General features: G+C 44.5%; 7 protein-coding genes across 7 annotated transcripts; 3 read left to right on the top strand and 4 right to left on the bottom strand.

Annotated features, from left to right (window-relative positions):
- Positions 1-2,524: 2,524 nt before the first annotated feature.
- BO87DRAFT_374584 (cobalamin-independent methionine synthase II family protein) lies at positions 2,525-4,157 on the bottom strand. The gene is made up of 2 exons (XM_025622813.1): positions 3,832-4,157; positions 2,525-3,773 (listed from the first exon to the last, which is right to left on the bottom strand). Exons 1-2 carry the CDS (start codon positions 4,088-4,090, stop codon positions 2,806-2,808), a joined length of 1,227 nt encoding a protein of 408 aa, XP_025482378.1. The 5' UTR covers positions 4,091-4,157; the 3' UTR covers positions 2,525-2,805.
- A 386-nt stretch (positions 4,158-4,543) lies between these two features.
- Positions 4,544-5,728, bottom strand: BO87DRAFT_405120 (ceramidase; the record flags this gene model as incomplete). The annotated part of the gene is made up of 6 exons (XM_025625916.1): positions 4,544-4,724; positions 4,781-4,898; positions 4,971-5,237; positions 5,305-5,448; positions 5,497-5,557; positions 5,678-5,728. The coding sequence occupies 6 exons, from the start codon at positions 5,726-5,728 to the stop codon at positions 4,544-4,546; spliced, it is 822 nt and encodes a 273-aa protein (XP_025482377.1).
- A 1,919-nt stretch (positions 5,729-7,647) lies between these two features.
- On the top strand, positions 7,648-8,419 carry BO87DRAFT_457203 (uncharacterized protein; the record flags this gene model as incomplete). The annotated part of the gene is made up of 2 exons (XM_025628786.1): positions 7,648-7,909; positions 8,013-8,419. 2 exons carry the CDS (start codon positions 7,648-7,650, stop codon positions 8,417-8,419), a joined length of 669 nt encoding a protein of 222 aa, XP_025482376.1.
- Positions 8,420-8,818: 399 nt separating this feature from the next.
- BO87DRAFT_233882 (uncharacterized protein) lies at positions 8,819-10,437 on the top strand. The gene is made up of 4 exons (XM_025618784.1): positions 8,819-9,657; positions 9,714-9,927; positions 9,983-10,120; positions 10,177-10,437. The coding sequence occupies exons 1-4, from the start codon at positions 9,139-9,141 to the stop codon at positions 10,389-10,391; spliced, it is 1,086 nt and encodes a 361-aa protein (XP_025482375.1). The 5' UTR covers positions 8,819-9,138; the 3' UTR covers positions 10,392-10,437.
- Positions 10,438-13,974: 3,537 nt separating this feature from the next.
- Positions 13,975-15,142, bottom strand: BO87DRAFT_423871 (NmrA-like family protein; the record flags this gene model as incomplete). The annotated part of the gene is made up of 4 exons (XM_025627197.1): positions 13,975-14,055; positions 14,106-14,468; positions 14,552-14,866; positions 14,915-15,142. The coding sequence occupies 4 exons, from the start codon at positions 15,140-15,142 to the stop codon at positions 13,975-13,977; spliced, it is 987 nt and encodes a 328-aa protein (XP_025482374.1).
- Positions 15,143-15,701: 559 nt separating this feature from the next.
- On the top strand, positions 15,702-16,422 carry BO87DRAFT_374579 (uncharacterized protein). The gene has a single exon (XM_025622812.1). The coding sequence runs from the start codon at positions 15,786-15,788 to the stop codon at positions 16,404-16,406; it is 621 nt and encodes a 206-aa protein (XP_025482373.1). The 5' UTR covers positions 15,702-15,785; the 3' UTR covers positions 16,407-16,422.
- Positions 16,423-16,888: 466 nt separating this feature from the next.
- On the bottom strand, positions 16,889-17,277 carry BO87DRAFT_423869 (uncharacterized protein; the record flags this gene model as incomplete). The annotated part of the gene is made up of 2 exons (XM_025627196.1): positions 16,889-17,148; positions 17,220-17,277. 2 exons carry the CDS (start codon positions 17,275-17,277, stop codon positions 16,889-16,891), a joined length of 318 nt encoding a protein of 105 aa, XP_025482372.1.
- Between the last annotated feature and the right edge of the window lie 61 nt (positions 17,278-17,338).

Below are 17,338 nucleotides of genomic sequence, written 5' to 3'. Positions count from 1 at the left end.
TAGAATTTGTATGGGATTCTCAGCTGAGTTGGGTAGTTAAGAGATGATTGCTTTAGTTAGTAAGGATTCCTGATTTCCAGCCAACAAGTCTTATAGTAAATAACTAAAGAATTATAGATAAATCTGAGTTAAGGATCATGATCCTGTTTATTTAGTTAAGTAAACTACTGTAATATTTAGTAAAATTATTTATCTCAGATATTCAGGGAGGCAATATAATAATATAAATTTCTTAATCTTTATAATATACTTATTCTTTAAATCTGTTAAACTTATGGCCTCTATTAAGATATTATAAGATAATATATTTATTAATTATATTCTTATATTTATTATTCATCTGAATCAGCTCTGTGGAGATATTATTTTTTTACTTTAATATAATTATTCTGATTAATTAGATAATATTATTTACTATTATTAGAAAATATTTAAATTCTTTATAATTAACTAGAATTACCTGCTGCATGTCCGCATGCCAGAATTATATAAGATTAAAAATTTTTAGAATAAGATTTCTTAATATTAAGTATTTTACTTTTTTTAAAGAATATATATTACAGTGTAAATCCTCATAATATTTAAATTTAATCTATTAATTCTTTACAGTAGAGATAATCTTACAAAATCCTGTATATTTATATTATTAATATAATAGTAAAAGATTAACTGTAGTAAGAATTAATTTTATATTCTGAATATATATAAAAAGTATGTTTTTATTTTTTTATAAATATTTTATTATTTTATTATCTATTTTCCTTCATAAGATCAGGTTGATTATGTTTATGTATATTCTGAAGTCTTTTTGTAAGAGAATTATAAATAGAAGATTATATATAAGATCTAGTTAATAGAATATCTTGATTTTAATCTTGTAATATTTATTATTTATAAATAAGATTAGAATTTAATAACTAGCTGATCTAGTAACATTAATTTCTTTATTAAATATTTTATATTTATAAAAGTTGGAGATATCTAGATTATAGTAATAATCTAATAAGGTATAATTAGATATGATATATTAGGAACTGCCTGTATTATAAATCTAGTATAATAAATAATTAGTAGTACTTCTAACTGCTATTCCAGAGAAGTTCAAAAAATATATATTTTTATTATCTAATTTTATTTTATACAGGGTAATATATTAAGCAGATATCTCTGTTATCTGTTTTACAGGTATAGATTTTATTGCTTTAAAGTTATTTTTTAAGTTTAAATCTAATTTTTCTTCTTTATATTAGTTATTCTGAATCTTGAAAAACTAGATATTTAGAATATATAATTACCATAATCTTAAACGTGAGATTATATTAATATATTAATATTTTATTTAATTATAGCTAGGATATCTGCAGTAGCTACAGACTTTATTAATATACTTAGATATTATTTTTTATATTTTAGTAATATGCTCTTCATAAGAAATATTTTTTATAAGATATATAGTCTTCTTCTATTCTTCTTTAATACTTTTTAGCTTTTATAATAAGCTTTAATCTTTTTATATAGTAGCTGCTATTTTTATCTTACTGAATTTATTATACTGTTTCCTCGCGTTCTGGTAGATAATATAGAAATTACTATTATTATATATAGTATCTATATCTTCTAGTATTTTATTTTTTATATAAATAATCCATGCAGACACGTCATTCTATATCTTCTGAAGAAGTAAGAATATAACTGTAAAGATAGATATTCTATATTATAAAATTTTAGTAAGAATATAATTTACTTAAAAGTGATTAATATATTTAATTATTATAATATATTCAGATCTCCTTGGTTTGACAAGGTTATATATAATATTTTAATAAAGTATAATACTATTTTCTAGAATAATTCTTTGAAGTACTTTATATATATTATTTATTAATTTTTTTATGTCAGCAGAGTCTGTAAACAGATCTAGTATTTTATCTAATATATTTTAAATTAATCATAATTATATAATTATTAAATAAATATATTAAATCTTATATTTTTCATAATCTTCAGCAGGTCTAGCCAGATCCTTATTAATCAGATTTAATAAGCTGATATTTTTAAGTATTTAATATATTTAAAAGTTTTATTTTATTTAATTTATATATCTTTCTAGTAAGATCAGCAGTCCTAGGATACTATTAGATATTTACTTGAGAAATTTATCTGCTTGTAAGATAGTCTTAATAACTATTTTTTTTTTAAAAAAAGATTTTTAAATAAGATTCTGTGTTTAATTTTGCGTGTTATACTGGCTATTCAGTATACTTAGTATAAGTAAGTAAATAAATAAGTAAGGTGTATTTCTTAGTATAAATATATAATTTTATTAGATTTGTTAGGCTTGCCAAGACTGGTATTCTGTAGAATATCTTATTTAATAGTAATAGCTAGCTGTAGTAAGACCTGAATAGCTTTATAATATAAAGACCAGGCTTATAATCTCTTAAGAAGTACTCTACAGAAGCAGTAATAAAAGTAATAATAAAATAAATAAATAGAAGTAAAAGAATAAGTTGAATTGAGCTATCTAGGAGAGCAAAATAAAGTAACGCGAAGAGGTGTTTTATGGGTGGTCCGAGCACAGCACATGACTAGCCTACATGAATGCCTTGACATATACACATGCTTCTCGGCCTAATTTCATCAAATTGCGCCTACCGATGCACCCCTCACCACTCCCATATGTACATCACCTTGCCACGTGCTAATATGACACGTCTGTTAAATACATAACTCATTTCACATCATCGTAATTCCTTCTCTGTTAAGAGGCCGGAAAGCACCGCCCCAGTCACTGCTCTGAGAAGCTCAAGGTTGTCCCCAGATCTCATCAGCGATCTGCCTGGTCAGACCCAGCTTCTTCTTCTCGTCATCCAAGCTCAGAGGGTATCCGCTCTCGTGGGTACTGAAACCGCACTGAGGGCTGACGCAGATCCGCTTGAGGGCCTCCTCGCGAGTCTCACCACTACCAGCGCTAACGAAGTCGGCGGCCTTGTAGATCCGCTCCTTCATGGCCTCCTTGTCCTCCAGCTCGCGGAGCTTCGTGCTGATGACACCGACAACGACGTTCTTGTTCTTGGGCAAGAACTTAAGGGGCTCGAAGCCACCTGCACGCTCGGTGTCATACTCAAGATAGAATGTGTTGACGTTCAGGTTCTCGAACAGCTTCTTGGCGATGATGTCATAAGATCCCTCCGCAAAGTGTCTGCCTCCGATGAAGTTACCGCGGCAAAGGTGAATACCGGTGTGCATGTCAGCAGGGATCTTGCTGATTGAGTCGTTGTATAGCTTGATGTAGGCGTCAAGCAGATCTTCGACCGTGCCGATGTTGTCCTTGTCTTCTTCCCAGCCCTGACGGAAGGCCTTGGAGCAGAAGTAGGCCATACCCGGGTCATCAAACTGGACGTTTCTCAGTCCAGCCTTGTACAAGGCGTCGAGCTCGGCCTGGTACACCTTTGCGACGTCCTGGAAGTACTCCTCGTCGTTGGCGTAGGCCTCGGGAGTGTAAGCCTTGCCCTGCTTGTAGCGCATGTGGAACCAGGCGGGGGTGATCATGGTCAGCTTGATGGTGTGCCATTCACTCTCAGGCAGGGCCTGCTGAACCAGCTTCAGTTCGTGCAAGTTCGAGACCGACTTCTCGGGGCTCCAGGAAAGCTTGGTTCCGGCGATGACCGAGTCACCGGGCATGACCTTGCGGTCCTTTTCAATCAGACTGACCACGTCGGGGTGGTAAAGTCTGAACATGGAGGCTTCAGCATCCTGAAGACGGATAGTGCCTGATATATTTGTCAGTGATATACTCAACAACGACAGAATCGGAACGATGAACCATACCCTCGAACTCATCCCACATCTGTCCCCAGAAACGGGTCCGGTTGAATTCACCAGAAGTGACAGCCTTGTAGCCCAGATCCCGCTGGAGCTTGACAACATCACGAACAGTCTCCTCCTCGACGGCCTGCAGACCAGCCTCCTGCTCCGAGATACCGGTATCGCGGATCTTCTCACGCACCGCAAGCAGGTTGTCGGGACGCAGCAAGGAACCCATATGTTCGGCCCGGAAGGGCGGGGCACTATGAAGCTGGTTGGCCATTGCGTCTGAGCTTGTTCTTCCAAATCTGTCCAAAATTACTCTGGATAAGAGGATTGAGATTTTTGGCAGGCAAGAGTTCGAAGCTTTTGAGACCGGAGGGCGGGGTGCATCGGCAAGGCCAATTGCCGGTGGGGTGCATTGCGGGGGTCCGATCGCTTACAACTGACTCAATGCCGTATTGCCGATTGGCTAGGTGGGACGTGTTTGACTAAGTTTGGCTTCTTCATTGGCTGAATATTATTCCGGTACAAGCTTATCTCCTATTTCGGATTTATCAATCATTGCTATGACTGTACAGAATGCTCATGGTTCACGGATTCCATCATAGCTTAAGTGGTTGAAGAATGTGAGCTTAAAGCTTGGCTTCGCAGCATATCTGATGCTTAGTTCTACCCCGACCAACGTTCGTCCCCATCCGTCTCCCGCCTCAAATCTACTTGTAGTGTTCTCGCCTCAGTCTGTCTTGAGATCCGGCGTGACACCCAGGGCTGAACCTTCCGCAAAAATAGAACGAGAAGCCCAAGGTGCGGGCCAGGCGAATGAGCCCTCAATGGCTCCAACATCTTCACCCGACACTAGGTGATCAATCACCGCGATGAATATGTAAGCGCCAATTCCGGTGCAGATATGCCACCTGTTTCAGACCAACTGTTAGCTCGGACCCTTGGAAGAAAGCATGAATCTGCATACCACCCATGTAGTTCCAGCAGAAAAGCCCACGGTAGGCCAATAGTCGCCCGCCAGCTCCTCAGCCATTCGCAAATCCACCCATCAACTAGCCAGACGAGGAATCCCAGCTCAAATATAGCTTTGGCAGTCAGTGTACTGAAAACATGGAAATGGTTGGTAGATGCTTAGTCTTACCAGCTCCAAATCTTACCACCCCAGATCTGGCGTCGAGCGAGAGAATCCTTTGGCGTTCGCGTGGTGATCAACTGCATTGTCCGGACTTCAATGATCGTCACGCTGACCACGAACGTGACGGAATGTAAGAGTAGCTCATCTGTCAGTGCATGGTGTGTTATGAGTCCTATAAGAGCTGCACCCAGCAGAAAAGCTAGGATAATCGAGGTTCTGCGACTGGTGTTCACTGTCATGACGCGGTGGAGAACTGGGGTTGTGGTGAGATGCATGGATACATCGTCCACTGTACCAAACGGACTTGGTAAATAACACTACTTAGACTAGCAATGGAAGGTAGCGAATGAACTTACTCATCTGAGTATGGTACTTGAGGTTCATGTGAAAAGCTGCAGAAGCGATACCAACGCCCATCAAGCCCCAGTAGGGAAGGGCGCGGAAGACATCCTTATTCGAATGTCGACGAAGATGGACAATTCCGTATATTGCGTAGAATACTGCGTCATTTATTAGTTTTTGTGTAGAAGCGGCAGGTCGCGACATACTGTACACAAGATTGATTAGGGTATTGATAAACTCGGCGACGTATCTGGTCACCACGTAGTCCTATGTGATGTTCTTATTAGGAAGGATAGACGCAGGAATATTCTGTACTCTCAAATAAACCAATTACCTCCTCGCAAAAACTTTGCACCGTTAGCTTGGACTTGATCGTAGCCTTCATACTAACTTAGCATGTGAAGTAGATAGGCCCCAATAGGGACTTTCAGATGCCATGATAAGGAATCTTTGGCAAGTATAATAATTAGGAAATGGCACGTATCGGGGAGACCTGATTTATACGTGACTTTCCATCAGTTATCATGGGTTAGGCACCAACAAATTGGCTTATGTCTCCTGCAAGCTGTCATCTATGACCCTTGTTCGAAGAATTATGGACTCGCTGTAAGAGCCGGATAGCACTTTGGTGAGTCGGGCCACTCGCTATCCAGCCCCAGCCTCGTTGCTATTTTAACCCAGTAATTGTGGCTTTGTCTAAATCATCGCTCGACAAGAATACTTGGATTCTTGTTCGTACACGTGATTTATTGATTGATTGAGTTCTGTTCCATCGATACATCACGATTCTAAGATAAACAGTGGCTTTACTGTAAGTAGGAAATTAATAAATTAACTAGCGACCCTGTCTTACGTGAGCTAAGTGGTCCATTCATTGGCTCCTACATTGTCCCAACAAAACGTAGATATGCAATGCAGCAGTTAAAAGTGATCGTGGATTTTCCATAGGGGTGAGCAGTTTTAAGTCGGCGGGGGTTAAATCAATGGATATCCCAGTTTCCTTCGCTTTCAATGTCAACCATTCTTGCCATTTCAACGGGAAGTTTCAGATATCCACATGGTTCAAACTAAATATGATTGGATAGATTTCTCATAATTATGTTTCAAAAGCCCATCTCTGGTAGTAAAAGGAATAAACAGGTGGTGCATTCCATTTACGTATGAAATTTTTGGGTAATGTGGAAGCTACCTATATTTCGCAGGGACAACGAGACTGATATAAGTGATACCAGATCCAACTATCATAGTGTGATGGAAGCCGTCACGATACCAGATAGCGTATATAATAACACCTTATTCTTGCATTCTCTCCCATGAAGAAGGTTTTACTTCAAGTGTGCGCAAGTTACAATTCTCTATATGTAAGGCTTTTGTTGATCTACCCAGAGAATTATCCCAGCACGACGTCAGCAAGGTCAGAAACCACTTCAACACCACCGCCAACTCAGAACAATGAGCTTTCTTCCCAGCGAGATAATCAGTCTCATCTTTAATTTTCTGCTTGAAGATACCTCTGGGAACAAACATCGTCCAAAACGTGTTCCCGGAGTCACTTATTACGATGTGCCACCGGCTTGGCGTTCACAAAGCCTAGCCCAATACTCTGTTATTTCTCGTCAATGGCAGGGGATTGTGGAGCCAATTATTTGGAAGAGATTATGCATTAGAGGGCACTTGAGCGTGTTGAACCTTTCCAGGTGCACTACAGGCAATGACAGGCGACGTGCCAGGGTAAATTATATTCGACATATCCTTTGGCAACCATATTTTGTCTTACCAAAGGTGACTGATTTTATGTATCGGGCAAACACCAATGAGTATATATATGAATGGTATGATCAAGAGTACCACAAAGCGCTCGGCTTCTTGTTTCTGGCATTGCACAATTGGGGAGAGCAGCATCCAGGGCTCGAACTGGTATTCAGCGACCACAATCCACATTGTGGAACCTTCACCCCCAGATATTCAGAGTACACATCATCCTTAAGGGATATCCTGTTCAAGCATCGAAAATCACTTCCATCCTGCCTGAAAGCAAAGCACCTGGAACCCTTACCTAGTCCAGTATGCGTCACGTCGATTGGAGTAACGGGGACATGGTTAAATGCTGTCTTGTTATCATCATTTGGATTGATCTTTGAACGTCTCCCCAATGTGAAGCATGTATTACTGCAAGATTTTATATGGATGGGTCCTTCTGTAGGTGATATTCGTCGCTTGTTAAGACAAGGTATGCTCTTATTTCCTTTCATGTTCTTCAAGCATTGATACAGGCTAACCGGCGTGCTTTTAATCTAGAAATGATCGACTTCATTCGTTGTGTACCAAGTTCTGTGGAGAGCCTTGAGCTTTCCGTTATGCCCGACCGAGAATGGTCTCCTTTTTTACATAACGACGAACTTCGCAACCATCGACTAACCTATGTGGGGCTTAGTGGGATGGATTATCTGTCCACCCGACTTCATAACCTGAGTATGCGGCTACAGTCACTCACTTTGAGTCATATCCGGATTAGCAAGGCTCTTTTTTGGCCATCGGCGGAAAACAGTACCAATGCTCCCTACTGGCCGAAACTCGAACGGCTTCGAGTACTCAATGTGCCTCCATACAACGAAGATGGTAAGTGTCGCTGCGCTGGATCTCGACTTCCAGATTGTCTTTCATATATTGCCTCTTGAAGAGCGTATATTCCAATCATCTTTTGTGACTAACACAAAGACAGGGTCCCCATTAATTGGCCTTGATCCTCCACTAACCCGTGAAGCTGCAGTTCGGGAGTCGCTGGCAAACCGTTCGCCAAAGGACAGGTTTCCTGACCGGCGGGAATACATCAAAAGCGCCGACATTGGTATTCTCTATCGGGACATGGGTAAGGCAGCGCAGCGAATGCCGCGACTACAAATCATGGGGCTCTCACTTCTTAATTATCGTACGGGAGAAGAAAGTAATGAGTCTTTAGAGTTCAGTCGGGATAAGAGCGCCAGGATTGCCCATTTGAGGATCAATACGCAGTGGGGATATCGGCCTGGGATGGAGGTGATCTCCGCCTGGGGCTTGGAGGGAGCAGTGGCTGAGGAGTTTTATGAAACTATGGATGTTGTCTTCCCGTGGTATGTAGAGGCACAGTAGGATCACTGCGTCAAAACCCACATTTGAGTTTCTCAAGAAAAGAGGATCTTTGATGTGGGGAAGTATCTGAGTGGAATGAAGCTGTCATATCATCTTGGAATGATGGTTGCGTATCTCGAGTATTACCCTCATTTTGAAAATAAACATACGACTTATCTTGTCATTGGAAGGATAACCTCTTTGACTGCAATGAATTTAAGTTCGCTCAGCTCCCAACGGTCTCGAGAAACTCGTATTATTTTCCTGCATAATTCAAGGATAAGGTTACCTGTTAGAGCCGCTTTCACGCCTGCCGTAATTTCCAGGCATTATTATAGGCTCCCCATATTCCTCCCATCATTAATCCGCGTGACAGTCGTTCTGCACTCGACTTCCCACAAACACATTTCTTTGGTGTGACCCACAGCATGCAGGTATCACTGCAGGGCCAAGCCAAGCTGGCGCCTCGTATTCTTCTGGCTAGCTAGCTGACAACGCATACGAATCCTCCAATCAAGATACTTGTTTTTGTCCCCTCATCCTGCACCAGCATTAGCTCTTCCCGCTATGAAACAGTATCAGCCCCATCAGCTTGACCTGTGCAGAGCCTCGCGCGGGGTACAAATCTCCCGCAAGAACGCGATCTTCCATCATGACAGCTTCATTTGCCAATATTCTTCCCTTAGCATCAAACATCAACTATTACAGAATACCAAACCAACGCTTTCTCAATAAGCCAAATGGTCAAGCCACAAGATGACACTCCACACCCGCCTAAGAAATCATCACCGGTGAAGGTAAAGGCCAAGCCGGCCACAACCACCAAGGCCAAGAAGACGCCATCTTCGAAACCTACAAAGCCGAAGCCAGTACAGGCAAAGTCCAATGGCGTGGCAGCAGCGAAGCCAAAATCTGCCGTGGTCGAGCCTAAGCGGAACCTATGGGAAGAGGCGTGGATGTCCGTCGACGTGGGCGACGCGAATAGGAAGCGTCTGACTCAAAAGTGGCAAGATAGGAACATCAATCGAATGGGAAAATTGCCTAAAGAGTACGTAGAGGGCGTTATGAACCTGACCAAAAGCAAACTACGCATTCATCAGGAGCGATGGCCGTCAAAAACGAAGGGAAACGCATATGATCGTGCAAGTTCTATCTTGAAATCGGTCATGACCGTTCAGGCGTTGGGCGATGTGGTCGTTAAATTTGATCCGACTGGCTATGCGTCTATCGCATGGGCGGTGGTTTCCTTTGGTCTGACGGTTTGTGGTCATTGACTTAGTTTCTTATAGGATGGACGTATGGTTGACCTTTGCAGCTTATCCAAAACAACCAGGAACGGATGCAGCGCATCTGGGAAGCCTCCGAATACCTTGCCGTACTCCTGGCTCGATACTCTCGCATCGAGGCTCTTTATCACCGAGTCCAGGTGTCCAATGCGACCGAATTAGGGGATGCCATCGTCAATGTGTACATATGTGTACTACAGTATTCCGCAAAAGTGAAGCAGTCGGTGACGTCGAAGAGATTAGGTATCAAGGATGTACCTGCCTCATGAACGTTGTCAATACTGATTATCTTGATTAGACCGGATTATCCAGAGTTTCAAATCACTTACCCAGGAGCCGCTGAAGGACTTGCAAAATGCCATTCAGGGAAGCGACGAGATGGTGGAAAAGTGGTTTCGGCAAATAATGGCTGAGCAGCAGCAATTCATGTTTGAAAGTAAGTGAATACTATAAATTCCGTGGAAGTTACACGTCGTGCTGACATGCTACCAGCCCAAGAAGAGGAGATGAAGCGAGTCAAGGAGGTCCAGAACATTCTAGGGGATGTTTCCAAGAGTACATCAATGATCATGAAGGGCATTGCAAAGATCGATAAGACACTTTCAGGTACGTCAGTGTCTTTTTCCGATAGCAAGACCCGGAGGCTGAGATTTGTGAAGGGGAAATTCAAACACAGCTACTTGAATGGCTATTCCCCAGTGATATAGCTGCAGCCAGCGATGGCAAGCACAAGAAGCTAAGGTCTGCCATTGTATCCAGCGATGAGACTGAAGTAGCGGGGAGGTGGTTGCTTGAGCGTCAAGAATACAAAACTTGGGTGGACACTCCACAATCCTTGCTTTGGCTGTATGGTGAATGTATGGAACAACATCCAGAAACATAGTTGCATACACTAACAGAATAACTAGCTGGATGTGGAAAATCGTCCTTATGGTATGCGAAACGCCCGCCTTGTGCCCTCTGGTTACTTCTAAGCCAGCTAATTCTCTATAGTTCAACCATTGTCAACCAACTTGAAACGCTGTTCAAGAAAGACAGAAACCGGGTACTATTGCGGTGGTACTTTCGTTTCGATGAGACAGACACAACGCGCATCGACCTGTTATTGCGGTTTGTCCTACGACAGCTGGGAAGTAGTCTTGGGGGCTTCCCAGAAGACATTTCCAGTGCCTTGGTAGAAGACCGAAAGTTCGCACGCTATCCTGACACCAAGACACTCATCGAATATCTGCACAGCATCCTATCAGTGCTTGAGCTACAGAAGGACGTCTTTATAATCCTAGATGGTCTCGATGAGGTTCCGAAAGAATCAGAAGACCGAGAACGTCACAAACTTCTCGAACTCATTAAACGATTGGCTCAGTCGGGGCTTTCGAACCTACACATTCTCCTGGTCAGCAAGAATGAAGAAGATATACGAGATTGCGTTCGCGGACATCTGAAAGACATACTTGTGGAAACTGACGTAGCGGAAGGGCTCGAAATTGATATTCGCAATTACATTGACACGACAATGCAGCACGGTGATGGCATCAGCGATCTCCCTGTTTCCCTAAAGTCACGTATTCGGACACGACTTACTGAAGGAGCTAAAAAGTACAGTCACACCAGTCCACCACAATGACTATCCATGCTATGGCTAACAAATCATAGGAACTTTCTCTGGGCTACATCGTTGGTTCAGGAAATACGCGAGTGTCGAAAAGACCCTAAGAAAATTGAGGCAAAACTGAACGAAGTTCCGATCAGCATGGTAGCCATTTATGAGAAGCATTTGAGCTCTGTGAACGCAATTGATGAAAAGTTCTTAAGATCAATGTTCATATGGCTTCTGAGACAACTACGGCCGCTTACTCAAGAGGAAATTGCCTCTGCAGTTGGCCTTCATGACGCTGATGCAGTTTACGAGATCTGTACAGGCCGGTGGGTGACCCAGTCTACGCAAACCTTAATCATTAATCGCAAGAGCAAGAAGTGCGACAGAGTTCTTCGGTTCGCCCATCTCTCTGCGAAAGAGTATCTGGAGACACAGGCTCGCCTAGGTCAGCACAGCCTTATATCGCAGTTCCTTTGTTCCGAGGAACAGGCTCATTTCGAAATTACCCAACGCTGTCTTGATGTCCTTTTGCAATCGCTGAAAGCTGGGGACACAGCCAGTGAAAACAGATTCGAACTGACCCTCAGAAGTTATGCTGCCGAGTACTGGTTTCAACATTACCAGTTATTCGAGAAAGCTGACGGTATGGCCAATGAGCGTGCCTTGCTTCAAGGGAGGATCCGTGGGCTATTCCGGTCTGAACAATTCGATAATTGGCTGGACTGGCTTGAGCCTGGAGATCAATCTATGACCGGCAAGGATGGGGCCCAAGCCGAGAGTCGAAGACAAAGGCGTGGCTCTCGGATACACTACGCACTTAAACTCAATCTCGGGCCGGTCGTCGAGGAATTGATTCAAACTGATCCTAAGGACTTGAACACACGCAATGCTGACGGGGAGACAATACTACAAGTGGCAGTTTATCGTGGCTATAAGCAGATCGTCGCGGACTTATTGAAGCATGTCAACGTGAACGCCGAGAAAGGTCCCCATGGAACCGCACTATATGTGGCTTCCGCTCAAGGACATCATTCGATAACTGAGATGCTACTCAACTCCAAAGCGAAAGTAACCGGAACTGAAGATGGAACGTTGGGCAATCCTCTCCATGTAGCAGCATACTATGGAAATAATTCTATTGTCAGCCTGCTGCTTGCAGGCGGGCCAAAGGCGGGGAACTGTTCCGGGGGAATTGCAGTCGACCATATAGCAGGATTCTTTGGAACCGCCCTAGTGGCAGCGTCAGCAGCTGGTCAAGAGTCAACAGTGCAAATGCTGCTTGAGCATGGTGCCAGTCCCAATAAGGTTGTTGGTAGACTCGGAACAGCGCTCCAGGCTGCGTGGAACGCAAGACCTGTCTCCAAAAGTATTATTGCAGCTCTCAAAGCCGGCGGAGCAAAGGACAAACACCAAATTCAGAAGGCCTGGACTACAGCATACAGGAGAATGGAGAAGACTGACAGTTCTACTGTGGCGGCCTATAGGAAGTTGTTCCTGCCACAGAAGTCCATCACAAAGGAGCTTTCGCAGCGCCAGAAGCTGCTAGCTACCGCATTGGACAAATGGAGACGGCTTCCCTGTCTCTGGAATCTGGAGAATTGCCAGGCCAATCTGGCTGCAGATTACCAATTTTCTGTTCCATTTGTTGAACAACTGGAAGACATCAAGAGATACATAAGCGGAATTCGTATGGACAAACATGAACTAGAAAGTGAAGACTTCCTGTACAAGGCGTTGTTCTGGGCTGGGCTCAACTACATCATTGAGGTAGGTGAACATTCCTATTTCTGCTTCAATTATCTACTAACTCATAGTAGAACATAGGAACATTGATATTGGGATGTATGAGAAATCTTCTGGAGGAGTCGCAATCGCCACAGAAGTCCTCCGTCAATGAGTCTCCTCAGATACCTCAAGCTTTCCTCGTTGGCCTGCCAAAGAATGCAACCAAAGGGCTGACTTCGTCAGATCTCAGTGATCTTGTTGCCATGGACCTTGATGTGCAGCGCGGAAGCTATGACGATGAGAAACTACTTGAATCGAAATCTGGATCACAGCGCGTTGGTCTAAGGCCTGAGTATCTGGCGACAGCTGATCTTCTTTCCCTTGTCAAGGATCTGATTCAGCTCGGCAGCAAGTGCACACAGTATCACAGACTTATAAATGATGGCCGCGAAGTACCATATCTCACCAGAGTCAAAGTGGAAGACCTCACGTTTGAAGTTTACTCCGCTGTGATGCGTCTTGCCACGATTAAGAAATGGGACCATGATTCTATCGTGCTTCAACGTACCGTCAAGCATCTGAGCACAATCCGCATTCCACGTATCAGCGATATTGACTCTGCTTGCTGGAAGGACTTGACGTTGATTGGGATGTCCAGAGAGACCAGGCTCGAGGGCGATGCGTTGGCAGAGGTTGCTAGGCAAGTCCAGGGTACTATCCATGCCAATGTGCAATCAAGCCTATCGGGCCAGCTTGATTCAATCCGCGCTGGCTTGGTCAATGACGTGCAAGTGAGCCTCTCTGCACTTATCAAAGAGGAAATACGGAATGCAGTGGCGCAGTCTCTGCCTACTCAGGTGCAAGAGTCAACTAGACGTGCACAGTCTGGTAGGGCCGCTCATGTCATATTGGCCGAACCTCGGTCGTGATGCAGAGTTTCTTGGCCAGCTACATGTATACATCAGGACCTAGTCACTATTCAGGACAGCCGACCAATCCTCCTTCTCTACCCAATCCTTCAAACTGGTCATTGGACACTCAATTCCGGCCTGTAGAGATTAGCCGTGGGTTATATACCATACCATCACAACACACTCACATTGCGTATGTCTTCTGCAGTCAGCAGTTCCTTATCACCGCCATCATACCCCGGATCTGTCGAATAAGTAAACATATCACCTACCTCGCGCCCAAACTCCGTATCGGGAGTCTTCTTCATCAGCTCCTCAAGAGCAATCTGTCGATAACTTGCCGGGACCGAATTAACCCTCCCCCAAATCCTCATATACTCCGCCCAGCTACAATGCGACCCACAAGCCATATAACTCTTCCCAGGGGGCATCTTCGAAACCGCATAAACAAAGTTCCCCAAATCAGCATTCACATCCAAATGCGGAACCTTCGCATCAGGCGCCGTCGTAAAAGTCATCTCAAACAACTCCTCCCCATCATCCAGCATCTTCTAATCCATCCAAAACACCCAAAAATCAGCAATAACCCCATACAACCACACCCCAAACCAAGATTACCCACTCACTCACTCACCTTCGTAAAATAAGCCCCAGGAACCAACCTATAACTGGTCATAAAAAACCCCGTCTGCACACACGACATCTTCCCCGCCAACGCGGGATATCTCTCCCTCACATAATTCGGAAACACCTCCGCCTTAGCATCAAAATGATACAACTCCCCAACTCTTCCCCGACTACACTCCGCCGCATAACTCAACGTCGACACCACAAACCCATTCTCATCCAACGAGTCAACCGTAGCCGCCGCCGCATCCGCTATATTCTTCCCCTGCTGCACCTCCACCTCGTACGCGTACCGTCGGCACGAGATACCCCGCTCCGCAGCCTGTTTTCGACAGTCTTCGCGGAAGAACGGTTCCTAGTAGTTGGTTACGCTGAAGATGAGGTTCGCGCCGCGGAAAGCCGGGGTGAGTGTGCTGGGGTCGTTGAGATCGGCGGCGAGGATGGTGATGCCTTGCGCTGAGAGGGATTGGGCGGTCGGGGAGGTTGGGTTCCGCGTTAGCCCGATTATATGGTAGGTTGGGTCGTGGAGGAACCGCGTGGCGATGGAGTGTCCTTGGTTGCCGGTTACTCCGACTATGACGAGGGTTTTGGTGGGCATTGTTGTTGTGGTGGTGGTGGGTGGAGGGTTGGAGGGAGAGTTGGGGTTGGGGTTGGGGTTATGGTGATGCGTTGTCTGATATGCAAGTTGGGGTAAAGGAGGGGGTGGGGTTGGGGGAATCCATGCATGTCAGCACCGCAGATGCCGCAATTACTAACTAGTCATGGGTTTGTGGGTATAGGAACCCGGAGATCGGGTGGTTAGTTTGCTTTGGATGTATACAAAGTAGGTTAGATTAGGTTGTTTAATGAGGATGGGGAATCTACACGATCCACCTTTACTTTTGGAGGCTCCACCAGACTAGCTATCTAGCTAGCTACACCACATCTAAAAGGAAACGAAGAAGTCTCGACAATATACAAGGGTTATGCGGGTTTCAGCAGAGGAAATGTTATACTGCCTGACAGCCCAATATGTGAGTGATTCCGCGGAGGAATGACGTCACCTTATCTTCTTCTGGAGACACGCAGCTTATCAATGCAACTCAAGGGGTTGAGCATATAATACCAGCACTTGTCCCGTGGGATGTAGTTGCTTGAACCTTCATTTATGAATCAGTACACATAGACCTTCGTGGATATAGAACTCAGGCTCAGGAACTCCAAAAAAAGCCAACCCTACTATAGCCATCCTCTATACAAAAATGCCCACCATCCCAGCCCGAAGCTTCGCCTTCCAACGACTCCACCCCGGCCAATCAATCAAAATCATAAACACCTCCGGAAGCCAAGTCATCGACACCTGGGCATTCACGATCCCCTCCACACCCAACACGGTCCCTAGATACATGTCCATGGCCCACACCCGACCCACCCTACAAAAGCTCCTTCCCTCAATCAACGAATCCTTCGTCGACAACAACCGAAACCCTATCTTGACCATCACCGAGGACACATCCCGGGGCACACACGACGTTCTCTACGCAGCTTGCTCTCCAGAACGATATCTCGAACTTGGAGGTACCGCGGACCACGACAACTGTGCCCAGAATCTTCGCGATGCTGTGCAGCAGTGTGCTGAGCAAGCGTTCAGCCATGTTTTGGGGTTTCTTGAGAGTGGATGGACCCCTGATCCGCTGAATTTGTTCATGAAGGTCGATATTACTGGGAATAAGTTGAGGGTTTTGGAGCCGGACAGTAAGGTGAGGGATTATGTGGTTTTGAGGGCGGAGCAGGAGTGTGTTGTGTTTATGAGTGCTTGTCCGATGGATTTGACGGCTTGTAATGGGGCGGGGCCTAGTAGTGCGGAGTTTGAGGTTGTTTGAATTGAGGAAATGCGTGCTTTGATTGATGTTGGGCTTCGCGGGCTATGTTCATTTTTAGTCAACGGATTGGTTATAGATGACATCGGAAATAAATAAACTTTTCCCTTATAATGTTAGGCATAGATAGGTAATTATATACAAAATATGGCCAATAGAATAACCTTAATACAGCTTGGGGCCGTCTTGAGACTCGATCGTGAAGATTCGACTTTGGGCTGGGTGGCGTAAGCTTCATAGAGTCCCATCCAAGCTGTCTCGGGTCGTTTCTCATTGGGGTCGGCCTTCGACCACACGTCCATGAGTGCAAATGCGAAACAGCAGAAGAGGAATGTTGACAACAAGCCGAACGTCTGCTCCTTTCACTGCATGTAGGCCTTGGCCCTGTTGCTTTTGTGGTAGGATGCCAGTAGTTTGTCTGGCCTTCCTTTTCGATCTCGTAGAACCTAAAAATGATCTGCATGCAGGTCAGAGGCAATATAGAGCTAATATTCAAGGGTGGCGCTAACCAGATAGTCCGTCAGGCTCCTACCCACTCCAGGCAGGTTAATCTTGCCGTCGATGTTAAATTGGACCAGCTCCTCGCGGGATCCACGCATCATAATGGCGGAACTGCAGTACGCGGCGCCCGAGACAACAATTTCCTTCGTCGCATCAACCGTCTTGGATGATCCATCGAGAAGTTGGGTGGCAACACCTGTCGCCCGTAGTTCATTGGAGGTCTCCTCCCGGAGGACACTATCGACTGCGGTATCGGTCTGGATCGTGGTATTCTCCCAATGTATTCCTTCGTGATGAAGTCGACGAGGATTGTACGAATATCCTCGGGAACGGTACGTGGGACTTGTCCACAGCCATCAGGGGCGTCTCCCATACTGAAATCACCCGCAACTGGTTGCCATTGACCACCCGGTCCCGCGTAGACGATCCTTGCC

The sequence above is a fragment of the Aspergillus neoniger genome (assembly GCF_003184625.1).
Source record: "Aspergillus neoniger CBS 115656 unplaced genomic scaffold BO87scaffold_8, whole genome shotgun sequence".
NCBI lineage: Eukaryota > Fungi > Ascomycota > Eurotiomycetes > Eurotiales > Aspergillaceae > Aspergillus > Aspergillus neoniger.
The sequence above is the reverse complement of the archived record's forward strand: the minus strand, read 5'-3'. Positions and strand labels throughout refer to the sequence as shown.

Coding starts and splice junctions, on each gene's coding strand:
- BO87DRAFT_374579 (XM_025622812.1), top strand. CDS start 15,786: ATGCCCACCATCCCAGCCCGAAGCTTCGCCTTCCAACGACTCCACCCC.
- BO87DRAFT_233882 (XM_025618784.1), top strand. CDS start 9,139: ATGGTCAAGCCACAAGATGACACTCCACACCCGCCTAAGAAATCATCA. Junction 9,928..9,982: donor GGTGACGTCGAAGAGATTAG/GTATCAAGGATG, acceptor TATCTTGATTAG/ACCGGATTATCCAGAGTTTC. Junction 10,121..10,176: donor GCAGCAATTCATGTTTGAAA/GTAAGTGAATAC, acceptor ACATGCTACCAG/CCCAAGAAGAGGAGATGAAG.
- BO87DRAFT_374584 (XM_025622813.1), bottom strand. CDS start 4,090: ATGGCCAACCAGCTTCATAGTGCCCCGCCCTTCCGGGCCGAACATATG. Junction 3,774..3,831: donor GATGTGGGATGAGTTCGAGG/GTATGGTTCATC, acceptor CAAATATATCAG/GCACTATCCGTCTTCAGGAT.